Source organism: Salvelinus alpinus, chromosome 18 (genome assembly GCF_045679555.1).
Source record: "Salvelinus alpinus chromosome 18, SLU_Salpinus.1, whole genome shotgun sequence".
Lineage (NCBI taxonomy): Eukaryota > Metazoa > Chordata > Actinopteri > Salmoniformes > Salmonidae > Salvelinus > Salvelinus alpinus.
The window spans coordinates 8,947,093-8,961,993 of record NC_092103.1 but is presented as its reverse complement, the minus strand read 5'-3'; the positions used below and the strand labels follow the sequence as shown (position 1 = coordinate 8,961,993).

At 45.2% G+C, this 14,901-nt stretch overlaps 1 protein-coding gene across 1 annotated transcript in view; it reads right to left on the bottom strand.

Moving 5' to 3' along the window:
- Nucleotides 1-10,308, bottom strand: part of LOC139543724 (contactin-associated protein-like 4) — a 198,236-nt gene extending 187,928 nt beyond the window's left edge. Inside the window, exon 1 of the mRNA XM_071350076.1 lies at nucleotides 9,989-10,308. Within this exon, the coding sequence (XP_071206177.1) occupies nucleotides 9,989-10,073 (85 nt within the window). The 5' untranslated portion in view covers nucleotides 10,074-10,308. The remainder of the gene's footprint in view (nucleotides 1-9,988) is intronic.
- Nucleotides 10,309-14,901: the final 4,593 nt, after the last annotated feature.

The following is a 14,901-nucleotide window of genomic DNA, read 5'->3' as shown; positions in this document are numbered from 1 at the left end:
CCCAGACGGTCCAACAAAAACAGTAAAGGTATCACATCAGCGTACACAGAGAATACATGCTGAACAGTTTCAGGCAATGAGCAGAATCGACAGCCCTAACCAACTGGCCCCATGTATCTGGAAGTCCCCTGACCTTTTTGGCGCCAGGAGCTTGTAGAGCACTCAAGAGAAGAGAACAGAGCTGGAAGAAGAGGGTTCCTTTTTTTAAGTTCTGACCTAGATTTGGCACTGGGTCAGCCTTTCTGCCTGGCCTTCCCGAGGAAACCACTGGGGAGTGAAATGGGGGTACGAGCTCAGAATGTGTCAGTGAAGGGCTGGGAGCTGGAGGGTGACCACCAGGCAAGGCAAGATGCACTGACCGATTCTCAGAGTGCAAATTAACTATATTTATTTAAAGGGACCAACAACCAAAAAATGATGGGCCTTATAGTAAAGACATGCAATTTACCGGTAAAAAAATGCATGACTGTCACGTTCGTCGTCCTCCTCATCTGAGGAGGAGGAGTAACAAGGATCAGAGGACCAAAATACAGCGTGATGATTATCCATTTTAATTAGAAAACTTGAAAACAACGAACAAAACAATAAACGGACAAACGAACGAAAACGCAACAGTCCCGTATGGTGACATACAAAAAAGACACAGAAACAGGAACAATCACCCACAACCCACAAAGACAAAAGAGGCTACCTAAATATGGCTCCCAATCAGAGACGACTAACACCTGCCTCTGATTGAGAACCATATCAGGCCAAACACATAGAAACAGACAAACTAGATATACAACATAGAATGCCCACTCATATCACACCCTGACCAAACGAAACATAGAAACATACAACTCAAACTATGGTCAGGGCGTGACAATGACCTTTTAATCTGGTATGAACACTGTCAGTCATGACGTTTTCATCTTATTGTCAAACAAATCACTTAACATTTTTTTAATTAGCCTGTTCATACACTCCAAAATAATTCCAGCATCCAGACAGTGCACTTTGCACTCACACCATTTGATGAATGGAAAGAGAAATCTGTTACAAAACACCAAAACGTGTAATGATATTTGGCAGTTGTCATTGGGTCTGCACTCTTGTAGACTGAATTAATTGACGCGTCTTGCTGACAAAAGGACCTTTTTTGTAGAAAAGAAAAGTCCGGACACCTGAAACAGAGTTGGGTGGTTTTCGTTTCATTTGGAATAAGCTTTTATTTTCATATGTACCACTGTAGCAGTACAAATTGCATTTTAAACAAACAGGGTAAATAATAACATTATTTAGAGATCCCCCCCTAAGTTAGATTTTTGTTGCATTTAGGGGAGCTCATCTCTCATTCAGGGGGTTTTAGCCCCCCCCCCCCCCCCGGCCTCCCTGTAATTCAGACTCTGACGATTCTCCTTCTTCTCTGCCCTTTCCACTCCAACTGCTCAATGGGAAAGGAACAGTGGTGCTACTTTGGACCCGAAACGTGTTGGTTTTACCAAAAACACATTTTTATCAACTTCAAATGACATCGCATTTGCAACGCAAGGATAGTAGGTTTGATTCCCGAGACCACCTGTGCGTAAAATGTTTGCACGCATGACTGCTTGATCTGAAAACATGGTCGGAGGCGCCATAAGGGTTGTGTGCGCAGAAGACAAATTGAGCTCTGTACCGCATCGCCGTGCGCCTCACAAATGTTGTAACAATGCGGAGGGCTCCGTATAGCTCCTCATTGACATGGGAGGTCCTGTATACACACAAACACACTTCCTTGACAAATTCCTTCACAACAGCTCTGCTCAACAACTCTGCTCAACAGAACTGCACTGGTCAGCGAAGAGCAAGAAGTACGAGTGCCCTGACTTCTGCAGAGGCCGTATCACCGCAAACGCTCCATGGTCAATGCAGACGTCAGATTGACTATGCAGCGCCTTTAAGTCGCTTTGCTTCGGGTCAAAGCACCTGCTACATGACATATATTATATTACGAAATTCAACAACTCTTCCAACAGTGGAACTTCATAAAATGCTTATTTTATGTTAAAACCAATGCTTTTAACAATAAAGAAGCCTTTCTATTATCTTCCATTGTCCTCCTAGAGTTGCAAAATTGTCTTTCCACTACACCTCCTCAGACGTCAAACTCTGTTCTCTACATAAGGCTCCTGACTGTAGCCTTTAACACGAATGACTAAACTAAATCATTGAAAGAGAGCGGCTCTCCAGTTGGGCTGGTCTGTGACTCACTGGCACGTTTCCCGGTCAGAGGAATAAGGCAACTTCGCAGAGAGTTACACACATTAAGAAATTTTATTTCCAGAGGACATATGAGAATGGATGTGGTTCTGTATAAACAGACATGAATGCAATGAATAGGCTGTACACAATAGGATAGCACAATGAGAGCAATGATGGTATTGACAAATGAAGGACTGTATAACACTATAGCATAAGCAAGGACTGTATAGCACAAAGCACAACTACTATGACCAACTAATAATAGTTACAACAGCAAACAACAGACACACGAGTTACAATAGTTACACCAACTCACTTCTGTCCACGCACTCCATCACACATGTCCACTTGGAGAGAAACTGAGGAGGCTGTGTGACCTGAGCAGGTAAGAGTACTGTCGGTTGTCCGGCTCCCAGCAACCACCTGACCCTAGCAACCTATCAGTGGCCAGGTCACAGAGGTCACTGGGAGTTTTGGGGACACAATTTATGATCCCTCAGTCTCTCTGCCAATGTCAGGGAATGTGTGGAGTGAGGTGTGAGATGTGATAACAGTGGAACAGCACCATTGGCAGTGGGAATTATCTACAATAATGAATAGAAATGACCGAACAGATACTGTGTCAGGAACGTATCTGTCAATCTGATCATTACGTTAATGATTCTATGTCTTTCTGCCAGGTGACTTGGACATGACATTTAGGGTCAATGCTTTAATCATTGCAAACAACAGCAGGCAACAAGGACAATATCAGCTATGTAACAACAGCCCGGTTGTTGTTGAACACAAGATTTTTCTGGTCACAGGTTCATTATAGTTACAGTGGTTCGCTTTCACAAATTACATCACCTAGCTCAACTGCATATACAGAAGTGTAGTACTGATAGCTGCTGGGTGAGCGGTAGGTGAATGATAGCAAATGGCTGAATTGGAGGTAGCACACCCGTGCTTTATCCCTGTCTCAGAGTCCCAATCCCAAATAGCACCCTATTCCCGTGGGCCCAGTTCAAACATAGTGCACTAAATAGGGAATAGGGTGCCATTTAGAAAGCATACCCTGTCAAATGTCACAGCTGTAACATAGATGAGTGAAAATGGTAAAATAAGCCCAAGCAAATCAGGTGTTGAAGGATGACTGTATGAATGTGAAACAAATCCAGCCTAATCTGTAGAAGCAAGGTTGAATATTCTAGTTATGACAGCAAAGTAGAACTGAAGCTAACATAAGGTCAGAGCACAGTTGGACACACTATGAACAGTGCCACCATGACAGATATTTGGTCCAGTACCAACTCATCTACGATGATGAGGGCTGTGTGATGAATGTGTCCATTTTGAGGGTTCCCGATTTTTTGAAGAATTTTTGCCTTGAGCTATTACAGAATTGCATGGGTCAGACTCAAAGATAGATGGACTGCCGTTTCATGTCAATTTCCTTGCTTAAACACGGCTCTCTCCGTTAATAATCTAGATTCATGACTGCCGGAGCCAGCCTCAAGTTCACACAGTAAAAACGGCCGGCGCTACCCGCCGCTACCATTGTGCAACCTTGACTTCATAAGATCCAATTCATGCCTCGACTTCTCCAACACGCATTTTCATAAATTACAGTAAAGAATAAATATGAGGCCGATTTATCCTCTCCTCGCGATCCACTTTCCCCTTCCGTCATTCAGCCTCTATAAGACGCCACCTCTCTCATGAATCATAATGGACAATGGGCTTTGCGGGGAAATACGTACGTCACACAGACATTTGCACCAAATTGTTTTTATTCACTGCTTTATGTTCTTCACAATACAAGCAACCAGCTCATTGAAAAGTTAATCAATTCTGATGAGGCAGGGAGCTGTGTGCTGCATTTGAAGCAAGCACCCAGTTGGTCGGTTTACTGGCCAAATATACATAATTTCCAGTCCAGGCATATTTATTTACTTGATTAATAACCCCTGTCTGTGGGAAATAGTCGAGGTAGAGTGGATGAGGAGGGTGTCATTGCCTGAAGGCTAAGGCTGTGTCGCAAATGGCACCCTATTCCCTACATAGTGCACTACTTTTGACTAGAGCATTATGGGCCCTGGTAAAAAGTAATGCAATATAGGGAATAGGGTAGCATTTGGGATGCTAACAGTCTAAATTAGAGGAATAAAAAGTTTCCCTGCAGCCTCAATCACAAGCCAAACTCTCTGCTTGTTCCTAAACACCTTGGGGACACATTCAGCTGACTCACAGCCAAAGTGGGCATCTCCGCGGATGGTTTGCTCCTGCCCTCGCTGGTCCACTGTAATTCATTATGTTGCCTGTGTAGTCTGACTAAAAAGCCTACCGACATCACAGTTATGAAGCTTAATAAAGACCCTGGAGCGACATGAGTCTGGCAAGTGAGATGGTGTAATCTGCCACTGGGCCATGATTAGAAGGAGTGCTCCACTGACTCCAGATCCACGGGGGGGAAGGGGGAACGGACGGACTCTGTATCGATTTTTTTCCCCCCATCACTACTATTTTCCCACAACCTATGTGACAAACTGTTCCACTGCCAACAAACATGACAACTCCATAGCTGGCAGGATAGCGGTGCTGTCCTTTCAGCACTGCACAGTGACTAGCACATTCTCCTTCATCTCTCCTTTATATCTGTCCATGACAAAATGATGGGGCTCATATGAGTTTTGTGTTAACGAGAGTGGAGAGATGCAGGATTATCGACTCTCAATCATTTTCTGTCTGTTTACTGTGAGCTGTTAAGGAGATTAGGAGATATTGTCCTCTCTCTCGCTCGCTCTCTCCCTACCTCCTTCTCTGTCCCTCCCACCCGGTCTCTTTCTTTCCCCCCGTCTCTCTCTCTCTCCCCATCTCTCTCTTTCTTTATCTCTGTCTCTCTGTCTCTCTGTCTCTCTGTCTCTCAGACATACACACACAGATGGTAAACTACTGTACTGTACCACCACTGCTAACAGAGCAATGCTTCTACAAGAGGCTCGTTACATGGTTTATCACCAGGTCAATGCAGAGTAGCCTACTTCTCAACTCATTATTTTGATTATATAAACTTGTCTCATGTTTACTGTATTATATATTGGGTCATATAAAAAAAAACTTGAGTTGTGCATCAACTTCATTAATTATTCATCCCATATGGAATAGAAGTGATTCACATAGCTGGGTTTTGGGCTCTTAATTGTAAAGGACGCTGGGTACATGCATAAAAAAAAATACCAGTGAAAATGGGTCACTCGAACGAGTGAACTATAAACAGTCGACTGTGGGTCGCCAGCTGAGAACTACTGAGGTTCTACCCCCGGCTACAGCTCTGCTTCTGTAGTGTTCTCTCTCGTCTTGGGGTTTCTATCAAAACACTGCAGAGCTCTGATTAAGCCTGATGCTCTCATAGACCCTCCACAGATAAGAGGGTGGCCTCGGAATAATTCAGGGATACTCTAGTCCTTATACAATACACAGCACACTGTGCAGTACCCCCCATCTTCCCTATGAACAGCATAACCAGCCAGGGAGACCTTCACCTGATAGTGGAGGTCGAGTGCAGATGCTCTCATGAAATAGCCTGCGAATATTTTAGAGATACGCATCTTCTGCAACATACAGTATAATATGGACAACCTCACAAACCGCATATGGTAGACCTTAACCTGACAGTGGAGGGCGAGGGCAGACGCTCACATGAAATAACCTCCGAATATATTAGGGATACGCATCCTTACACAACAGGCAGTACAGTATACAGACCTTCTGATGAAACGAACAGCTACTCATGCAATATGTGTATGTGATCGCTACGAGAATTTAACCCAAAACATTTGCATTGCGAGCGACCCACTCTTCCCAACTGAGCCACACAGGGCCTTAAATTCACAGTGGAGGGCCGGCCCTCTCATGAAAACGACAGACTACTGAACGGACTACTCAGCCATACGCAGGCAGAGTATGATGAGTCAGCAAGTCGTTTGATGATACATCCTGTCAATATGCATCAAACATCAAAGTCCTGGGCTACGTCCCAAATGGCACTCTATTCCCTACATAGTGCACTACTTTTGACCGGAGCCCAATGGGCCCTGGTCAAAAGCAGTGCACTACAGGGTGCCCTTGTGACGCAAACGTCTTCTCCATCTGCAGATGGCCATGGACTGAAGCAGCCAGGTGATACCTTTAGAATACAAGATACAGTTGAAGTCGGAAATTTACATACACCTTTGCCAAATACATTTCAACTCAGTTTTCCACAATTCCTGACATTTAATCAGAGTAAAAATGCCCTGTCTTAGGTCAGTTAGGATCACCACTTTTTTTAAGAATGTGAAATGTCAGAATAATAGTAGAGAGAATTATATATTTCAGCTTTTATTTCTTTCATCACATTCCCAGTGGGTCAGAAGTTTACATACACTCAATTAGTATTTGGTAGTATTGCTTTTAAATTGTTTAACTTGGGGCAAACGTTTCGGGTAGCCTTCCACAAGCTCCCCACAATAAGTTGGGTGAATTTTGGCCCATTCCTCCTGACAGAGCTTGTGTAACTGAGTCAGGTTTGTAGGTCTCCTTGCTCGCACACGCTTTTTCAGTTCTGCCCACACATTTTCTACGGGATTGAGGTCAGGGCTTTGTGATGGCCACTCCAATACCTTGACTTTGTTGTCCTTAAGCCATTTTGCCACAACTTTGGAAGTATGCTTGGGGTCATTGTCCATTTGGAAGACCCATTTGCGACCAAGCTTTAACTTCCTGACTGATGTCATGAGATGTTGCTTCAATATATCCACATAACTTTCCTGCCTCATGATGCCATCTATTTTGTGAAGTGCACCAGTCCCTCCTGCAGCAAAGCACCCCCACAACATGATTCTGCCACCCCCGTGCTTCACGGTTGTGATGGTGTTCTTTGGCTTGTAGGCCTCCCCCTTGTTCGTCAAAACAGAGTGATGGTCATTATTGCCAAACAGTTCTATTTTTGTTTCATCAGACCAGAGGACATTTCTACAAAAAGTATGATCTTTGTCCCCATGTGCAGTTGCAAACCGTAGTCTGGCTTTTTTATGGCAGTTTTGGAGCAGTGGCTTCTTCCTTGCTGAGCGGCCTTTCAGGTTATGTAGATATAGGACTCATTTTACTGTGGATATAGATACTTTTGTGCCTGTTTCCTCCAGCATCTTCACAAGGTCCTCTGCTGTTGTTCTGGGATTGATTTGCACTTTTCGCACCAAAGTACATTAATCTCTAGGAGACAGAACGTGTCTCCTTCCTGAGTGGTATGACGGCTGCGTGGTCCCATGGTGTTCATACTTGCGTACAAATTGCTTGTACAGATGAACGTGGTACCTTCAGGCATTTGGAAATTGCTCCCAAGGATGAACCAGACTTGTGGAGGTCTACAATTTTCTTTCTGAGGTCTTGGCTGATTTCTTTTGAGTTTCCCATGATGTCAAGCAAAGAGGCAGGAAGGTAGGCCTTGAAACACATCCACAGGTACACATCCAATTGACTCAAATGATGTCAATTAGCCTATCAGAAGCTTCTAAAGCCATTACATAATTTTCTGGAATTTTCCAAGCTGTTTAAAGGCAGTCAACTTAGTGTATGTAAACTTCTGACCCACTGGATTTGTGATACAGTGAATTATAAGTGAAATAATTTGTCTGTAAACAATTGTTGGAAAAAATACTTTTGTCATGCACAAAGTAGATGTCCTAACCGACTTAACAAAACTATAGTTTGTTAGCAAGAAATTTGTGGAGTGGTTGAAAAACTAGTTTTAATGACTCCAACCTAAGTGTAGGTAAACTTCCGACTTCAACTGTAAGCAAAGCATGAGGTGAAATGAGGACAGAAAATTGAGTAATTAGCATCAACATATGCACTTGTCAGGCAGAACAAAGTTGCATATCACTATAAAGTGTATTTCCGTTAAATTAGAATGTCACTAATATTTATGTTTTGTAAATGTGCCGATTTGTATATAATACATTCTGACATGTAAGCATAAAAAACGCAGTTTTGTAATTTATGTTTGACCCCTTATAATAGGCCTGTGTGTGTGTGTGTGTGTGTGTGTGTGTGTGTGTGTGTGTGTGTGTGTGTGTGTGTGTGTGTGTGTGTGTGTGTGTGTGTGTGTGTGTGTGTGTGTGTGTGTGTGTGTGTGTGTGACTGGATATGGAGAATCAGGCAGTGTCTGTGAAACAGCAGCAGACTATGTCCCCAACGGCACCCTATTTCCTACATACTGCACTACTTTTGACCAGAGGCCTATGAGCCCTGGTCAAAAGTAACACACTATATAGGGAATAGGGTGCTATTTGGGACATGAGGGCACTGAGTAGCAGAGCAGTGCAGGCAGTGAAGTGGAGGGCCAGGGGCTTGCAAAGTTTACAACCATCTGCTCCAATTACAATACAGATGCATCTCATTACAGTTCCAACCACCAAACCTCTCTCTCTCTCTCTCTCTCTCTCTCTCTCTCTTACACACACACGTGTGTGCACGGAAACACACAGACAAAAACACACAGGCTCGCACACACACACACAAATGTTTTTGTATTTTCCATTGTCTCTGAAATTCTGTTTTCTTGACATCTGTAGTTGCCTACATCCTGTAATGCATTATGATTGATGCAAAGAACATGTCTCCCTCCCTTAATCTCGTATACACACACAAACACATACACACACACACACACGCAGAGAGAGAGAGAGAGAGAGAGACACACACACATTTCGTGGATCATGCCCTTAAAACCAAAACACTGGTTTCAGTGAAGTCATCCACCTTTGATGGGAATCAGCAGGAATCACATTGTGCTGTGCGCCGCACTGATGTCCAGAGAGGGTTAGTTTACGCACCAGCTTACTGGACCAGTTCGTTCTTATTCACACACACACCATTCCGTGGAACCCCGTTCAAAAGAGCTTCTTCAGTGCATTTTACGCAGTATGTGGAAAATCCAGCCTATAAAGTGGACGGAAATAATACATACATTTTCCCATCTGGATGTTGGTTAACTCAACCTATAGGCTATTATGTGCATTTGCCATGTTTGTGAAATTAGTCTTTATCGACTGGTATATCTTGAACTGTCTAATTGTAGCCTACCCGTTGTTTACACTGGCGTATTTGTTGTAGCAAGTACAATTTGCGGGACTAAGCACTGATACCATAACCATTCCACTTAACCACAGGATTATAACAATAACAACAGCTGCTACATTGTAGTGCACTGCTCTGCCCTGCACTGCAAACTCGGATAGCCCAGTCCATGTTTCGCTCTGACACACTGGATGTGCTTGCTGCGCATTTCTGTCAAGTGAAAGCGTCATCATCAACTGCCGGTATCCTACACACATGGCTAAGGGGAAAGCTCAGTTTAATCAATGACAGGGGTGGGCATTAAAGGATTCTGGAAAACATATTTAAGCACTCCGCAAAAGAGGTTTTAACACATTAACTACAGAGGATTGTGGGTGTCCAAACGAATAAATAGCAATAATGTCACTGCTGACAGTGGCAATCTGTCAAAAAAAGTCGTCTAGGCGAATATCCCCCGTCAAGGTATACATACTGAAAGTAAAACATAAGCCACTATATTAAATCACCCGGACTACATACAAGCAAAGTAGGCTACACAAAGCTGAAAAAAACTTGTCTTTAAAATGTCAATACTGCAAATTCCACTCCATCCCTCTCCATGCACTCAAGCAGCAGGTCCGCAACGGTGTGTGCGTGTGTGGAGAAAACACACGGTGCTCACCTTTTCCAAGTGCCCCATATGAACAGCAGAAAAGGACTGCTAGCTGTAAAAGCATTCCAGTGTGTCTTCTGGTCTCCAAATCCATGTTCGAAATGAAAGGATGCTACTGGAGGACAGAGCCCTGGTCCTGTCCTCTAGATCCGTCAATTAATCTCGCGCCTCTGTATGCTGCCTGTGCGTCTGCTCTGTCCTGTGCAGTGCTCTGCTGCTCACGCCATCCAACTGCTGCCGAGTCCGACTCGAGGAGGAACAATTGAATGCATTCTTTGTGTGGAGTGCTCAGAGAGAGTGAGAGAGCAGGCTGAGACACACCTCTACAGCCCCAGCCTCCGTTGGCGTTAAGTCAGCAGACTTTTTGTGTCCACTAAGCAATGCCTTCAAGACCAAAAATTCCTAGGCTGAATTTAGTCTTCTATTTATTAACTAACTTCTGGCGCTGCGTCTCAGTTACAGGTATGGTTACATCATTTAGCCCAACATTTAGCCTGAACTACTGTATGAGTTGATATTTTAATGAGAGGTAGGCGGTTAATGTGAGGAGGCATGGAGGATGGTTTTTGTATACATTTCCTTCAGAAAGTATTCACACCCTTTTACTTTTTTCAAATTCTTGTTGTGTTACAAAGTGGGATTAACATGGATTTAATTGTCTTTTTTATGTTGTCAACGACCCACACAAAATACTCAGAAAAAAAAGATGAAAAATAACACACTAATATATCTTTGTTAGATAAGCATTCACCCCCCCTGAGTCAATACGTACTACAGTAGAATCCCCCTTTGTCAGCGATTACAGCTGTGTGTCTTTCTGGGTAAGTCTCAAAGAGCTCTGCACACCTGGATTGTACAATATCTGCAAATCCTTCAAAAAAATTCTTCAACCTCTGTCAAGGTAGTCGTTGATCGTCGCTAGACAGCCATTTTCAAGTCTTGCCATAGATGTTTCTAACCGATTTAAGACAAAAATGTAACTAGGCCACTCAGGAAAATTCAACGTTGTCTTGGTAGGAATAAAAAAGAAATCACAATAAATAAATACAAATATTGTTGACAAAAGTAGTGCATTGGGCCTTTACTAGTCCTGTATTAGCGGTCCGGTATTGCATAAAACAAATGTATGCATTCGAGCTACCTCCTGGGGGTGAGCCGAGTGCCCAGTTCTGGCGGAAGGCGAAGTCGGCTTAAAACATAAGTGACGTTGGGTTAAGCACGTGGAGTAACGTAGGATTCTGTGTTTTCACATGCAAAAGTAATTGCTTTTCATAAAACCCCTTTATCTGCCTTCCCAATGAAAATTAGTTAGAAAATTCAAACATATACACAAACTAAAATATAAACGCAACATGCAACAATTTCAAAGATTTGACTGAGTTACAGTTCATATATGGAAATCAGTCGATTGAAATTGAAATCCATTCTTTAGGTCATAATCTATGGGTTCCATATGACTGGGAATACAGATATGCATCTGTTGGTCAGAGACACCTTTAAAAACAAAAGGTAGGGGAGTGGATCAGAAAAACAGTCAGTATCTGGTGTGATCACCATTTGTATCATGCAGTGCAAAACATCTCCTTCGCATAGAGTTGATCAGGCTGTTGATTGTGGCCTGTGGAACGTTCTCCCTCTCCTCTTCAATGGTTGTGCGAAGTTGCTGGATATTGGCGGGAACTGGAACACAGTGTCTTACATGTCGATCCAGAGCATTCCAAACATGCTCAATGGGTGATATGTCTGGTGAGTAAGTAGGCCATGGAAGAACTGGATATGTTCAGCTTCCAGTAATTGTGTAGAGATCTTTGTGACATGGGGCCATGCATTATAATGCTCAGTGGTGGAAAAAGTATCCAATTGTCATACTTGAGTAAAAGTAAAGATAGCGTAATAGAAAATTACTCAAGTAAAAGTGAAAGTCACCCAGTAAAATACTACTTCAGTAAAAATCTAAAAGTATTTTGATTTAAATATAATTAAGTATCAAAAGTAAATGTGATTGCTAAAATATATTTAAGTATTGAAAGTAAAAGTAAAATTATAAATCACTTCAAATTCCCTATATTAAACAAACCAGATGGCACCATTTTATAGTTTTTTTTTTAACGGATAACCAGGGGCACACTCCAACACTCAGACATAATTTCTAAAAGGAGCATTTGTGTTTAGTGAGTCCGCCAGATCAGAGGCAATAGGGATGACCAGGGATGTTCTCTTGATAAGTGCGTGAATTGGACCATTTTCCTGTCCCGCTAGCCATTCAAAATGTAACAAGTACTTTTGGGTGTCAGGGAGAATGTATGGAGTAAAAAGTACATTAAAGTAAAAGTTGTACAGATACCACAAAATAGGACATAAGTATTACTTCAAAGTATTTATACTTAAGTTCTTTACAACACTGATCATGCTGAAACATGAGGTGATGGCGGCAGATGAAAGGCACGACAATGGGCCTCAGGATCTAGTCACGGTATCTCTGTGCATTGAAATTGCCATCGATAAAATGCAATTGTGTTCGTTGTCCTTAGCTTTTGCCTGCCCATACCATAACCCCACCGCCACCATGGGTCAGTCCGTTCACAACATTGACATCCTTGGCTGGCGTGGGTACACATGGTCTGCGGTTGTGAGGCCAGTTGGACATACTGCCAAATTCTCTAAAATGCTCACTAACAGGGATGTAAACACATTTTTGAGAAATGAGCTTTTTGTGTGCATGGAACATTTCTGTGATCTTTTATTTCAACTCATGAAACATGAGACTATGTCACGCCCTGACCATAGTATGCTGTGTATGTTTCTATGTTTTGTTTGGTCAGGGTGTGATCTGAGTGGGCATTCTATGTTGTTTGTCTAGTTTGTCTATTTCTATGTGTTTGGCCTGATCTGGTTCTCAATCAGAGGCAGGTGTTTGTTGTTGTCTCTGATTGGGAGCCATATTTAGGTAGCCTGTTTTGTATTGTGGGTTGTGGGTGATTGTTCCTGTTACTGTGTTTGTTCACCATACGGGACTGTTTCGTGTTCGTTAGTTTATTCGTTATTTTGTTTTGTTTGTTTCAAGTATTCTAAATAAATATGAATACTCACCACGCTGCATCTTGGTCCGATATCTCCTACTCCTCCTCAGACGAGGAGGACGAAGACAGCCGTTACAGAATCACCCACCACCAAAGGACCAAGCAGCGTGGTAACGGGCAGCAGCAGCAGCAGCGATCGCAGGACATCTGGACCTGGGAGGAGATTCTGGACGACCCTGGGCACAGGCTGGAGAATATCGCCGCCCTTGTGAAGAGCTGGAGGCAGCTAAAGTCGAGAGGCGGTGGTATGAGGAAGCAGCACGAAAGCGCAGCTGGAAGCCAGAGTGGCAGGCCCAAAAATGTATTTGGGGGGGGGACACGGGGAATGTGGCTAAGTCAGGTAGGAGACCTGAGCCAACTTCCCGTTGGTGTCTCCAGTACGTGTGCATAGCCCGGTGCGGTACATAGCAGCGCCTCGTATTGGCCGGGCTAGAGTGGGCATCGAGCCAGGTGCCATGAAGCCGGCCCTACGCATCTGGTCTCCAGTGCGTCTCCTCGGGCCGGTGTACATGGCACCAGCCCTACGCATGGTGTCTCCAGTACGTGTGCATAGACCAGTGCAGCCTATTCCACCTCGCCGCACTGGCAAGGCTACGGTGAGCATTCAGCCAGGTAGGGTTGGGCAGGCTCGGTGCTCGAGACCTGTAGTGCGCCTCCACGGTCCGATCTATCTGGTGCCTTCTCCACGCACCAGCTCTCCTGTGGCAGCCCCACGTACCAGCCCTCCGGTGGCGGTACCACGTACCAGGCCTCCAGTTCCAGCACCCCGCACTCGCCCTGGGGTGCGTGTACCCAGCCCGGTACCACCAGTTCCGGCATCACGCACCAGGCCTACAGTGCGCCTCCAGGGTCCAGTATGCCCTATTCCTGCTCCCCGCACTCGCCCAGAGGTGCGTGTCCCCAGCCCGGTACCACCAGTTCTGGCACCACGCACCAGGCCTACAGTGCGCCTCGGCAGGCCTGAGCCGCCCTCCTGTCCAGTGCCGCCTGAGCCGCCCGTCTGTCCTGAGCCGCCTGAGCCGCCCGTCTGTGCTGAGCCGCCTGAGCCGCCCGTCTGTCCTGAGCCGCCTGAGCCGCCCGTCTGTCCTGAGCCGCCTGAGCCGCCCGTCTGTCCTGAGCCGCCTGAGCCGCCCTTCAGTCTGGAGCCGCCTGAGTCGCCCTTCAGTCAGGAGCCGCCTGAGTCGCCCTTCAGTCTGGAGCCGCCTGAGTCGCCCTTCAGTCAGGAGCCGCCTGAGTCGCCCTTCAGTCAGGAGCCGCCTGAGCCGCCTTTCAGTCCAGAGGCGCCTGAGCCGCCCTTCAGTCAGGAGCCGCCTGAGCCGCCTTTCAGTCCAGAGGCGCCTGAGCCGCCCTTCAGTCCAGAGGCGCCTGAGCCGCCGGAGCTGCCCTTCAGTCCAGAGCCGCCCTTCAGTCCGGAGCTGCCCTTCAGTCCGAAGCTGCCGCTCAGTCCAGAGGCGCCCCTCAGTCCAGAGGCGCTCCTCAGTCCAGTGGGGCCCTTTATTAGGGTTCCCAGTTCAAGGTCGGCGGCGAGGGTCGCCGCTCCAAAGAGGTCACTGAAGCGGGTAATGACTATGGTGGAGTGGGGTCCACGTCCCGCGCCAGAGCCGCCACCGCGGACAGATGCCCACCCTGACCCTCCCCTATAGGTTTAGGTTTTTGCGGCCTTGGGGGGGGGGGGGGGGGGGGTACTGTCACGCCCTGACCATAGTTTGCTGTGTATGTTTCTATGTTTTGTTTGGTCAGGGTGTGATCTGAGTGGGCATTCTATGTTGTTTATCTAGTTTGTCTATTTCTATGTGTATGGCCTGATATGGTTCTCAATCAGAGGCAGGTGTTTGTCGTTGT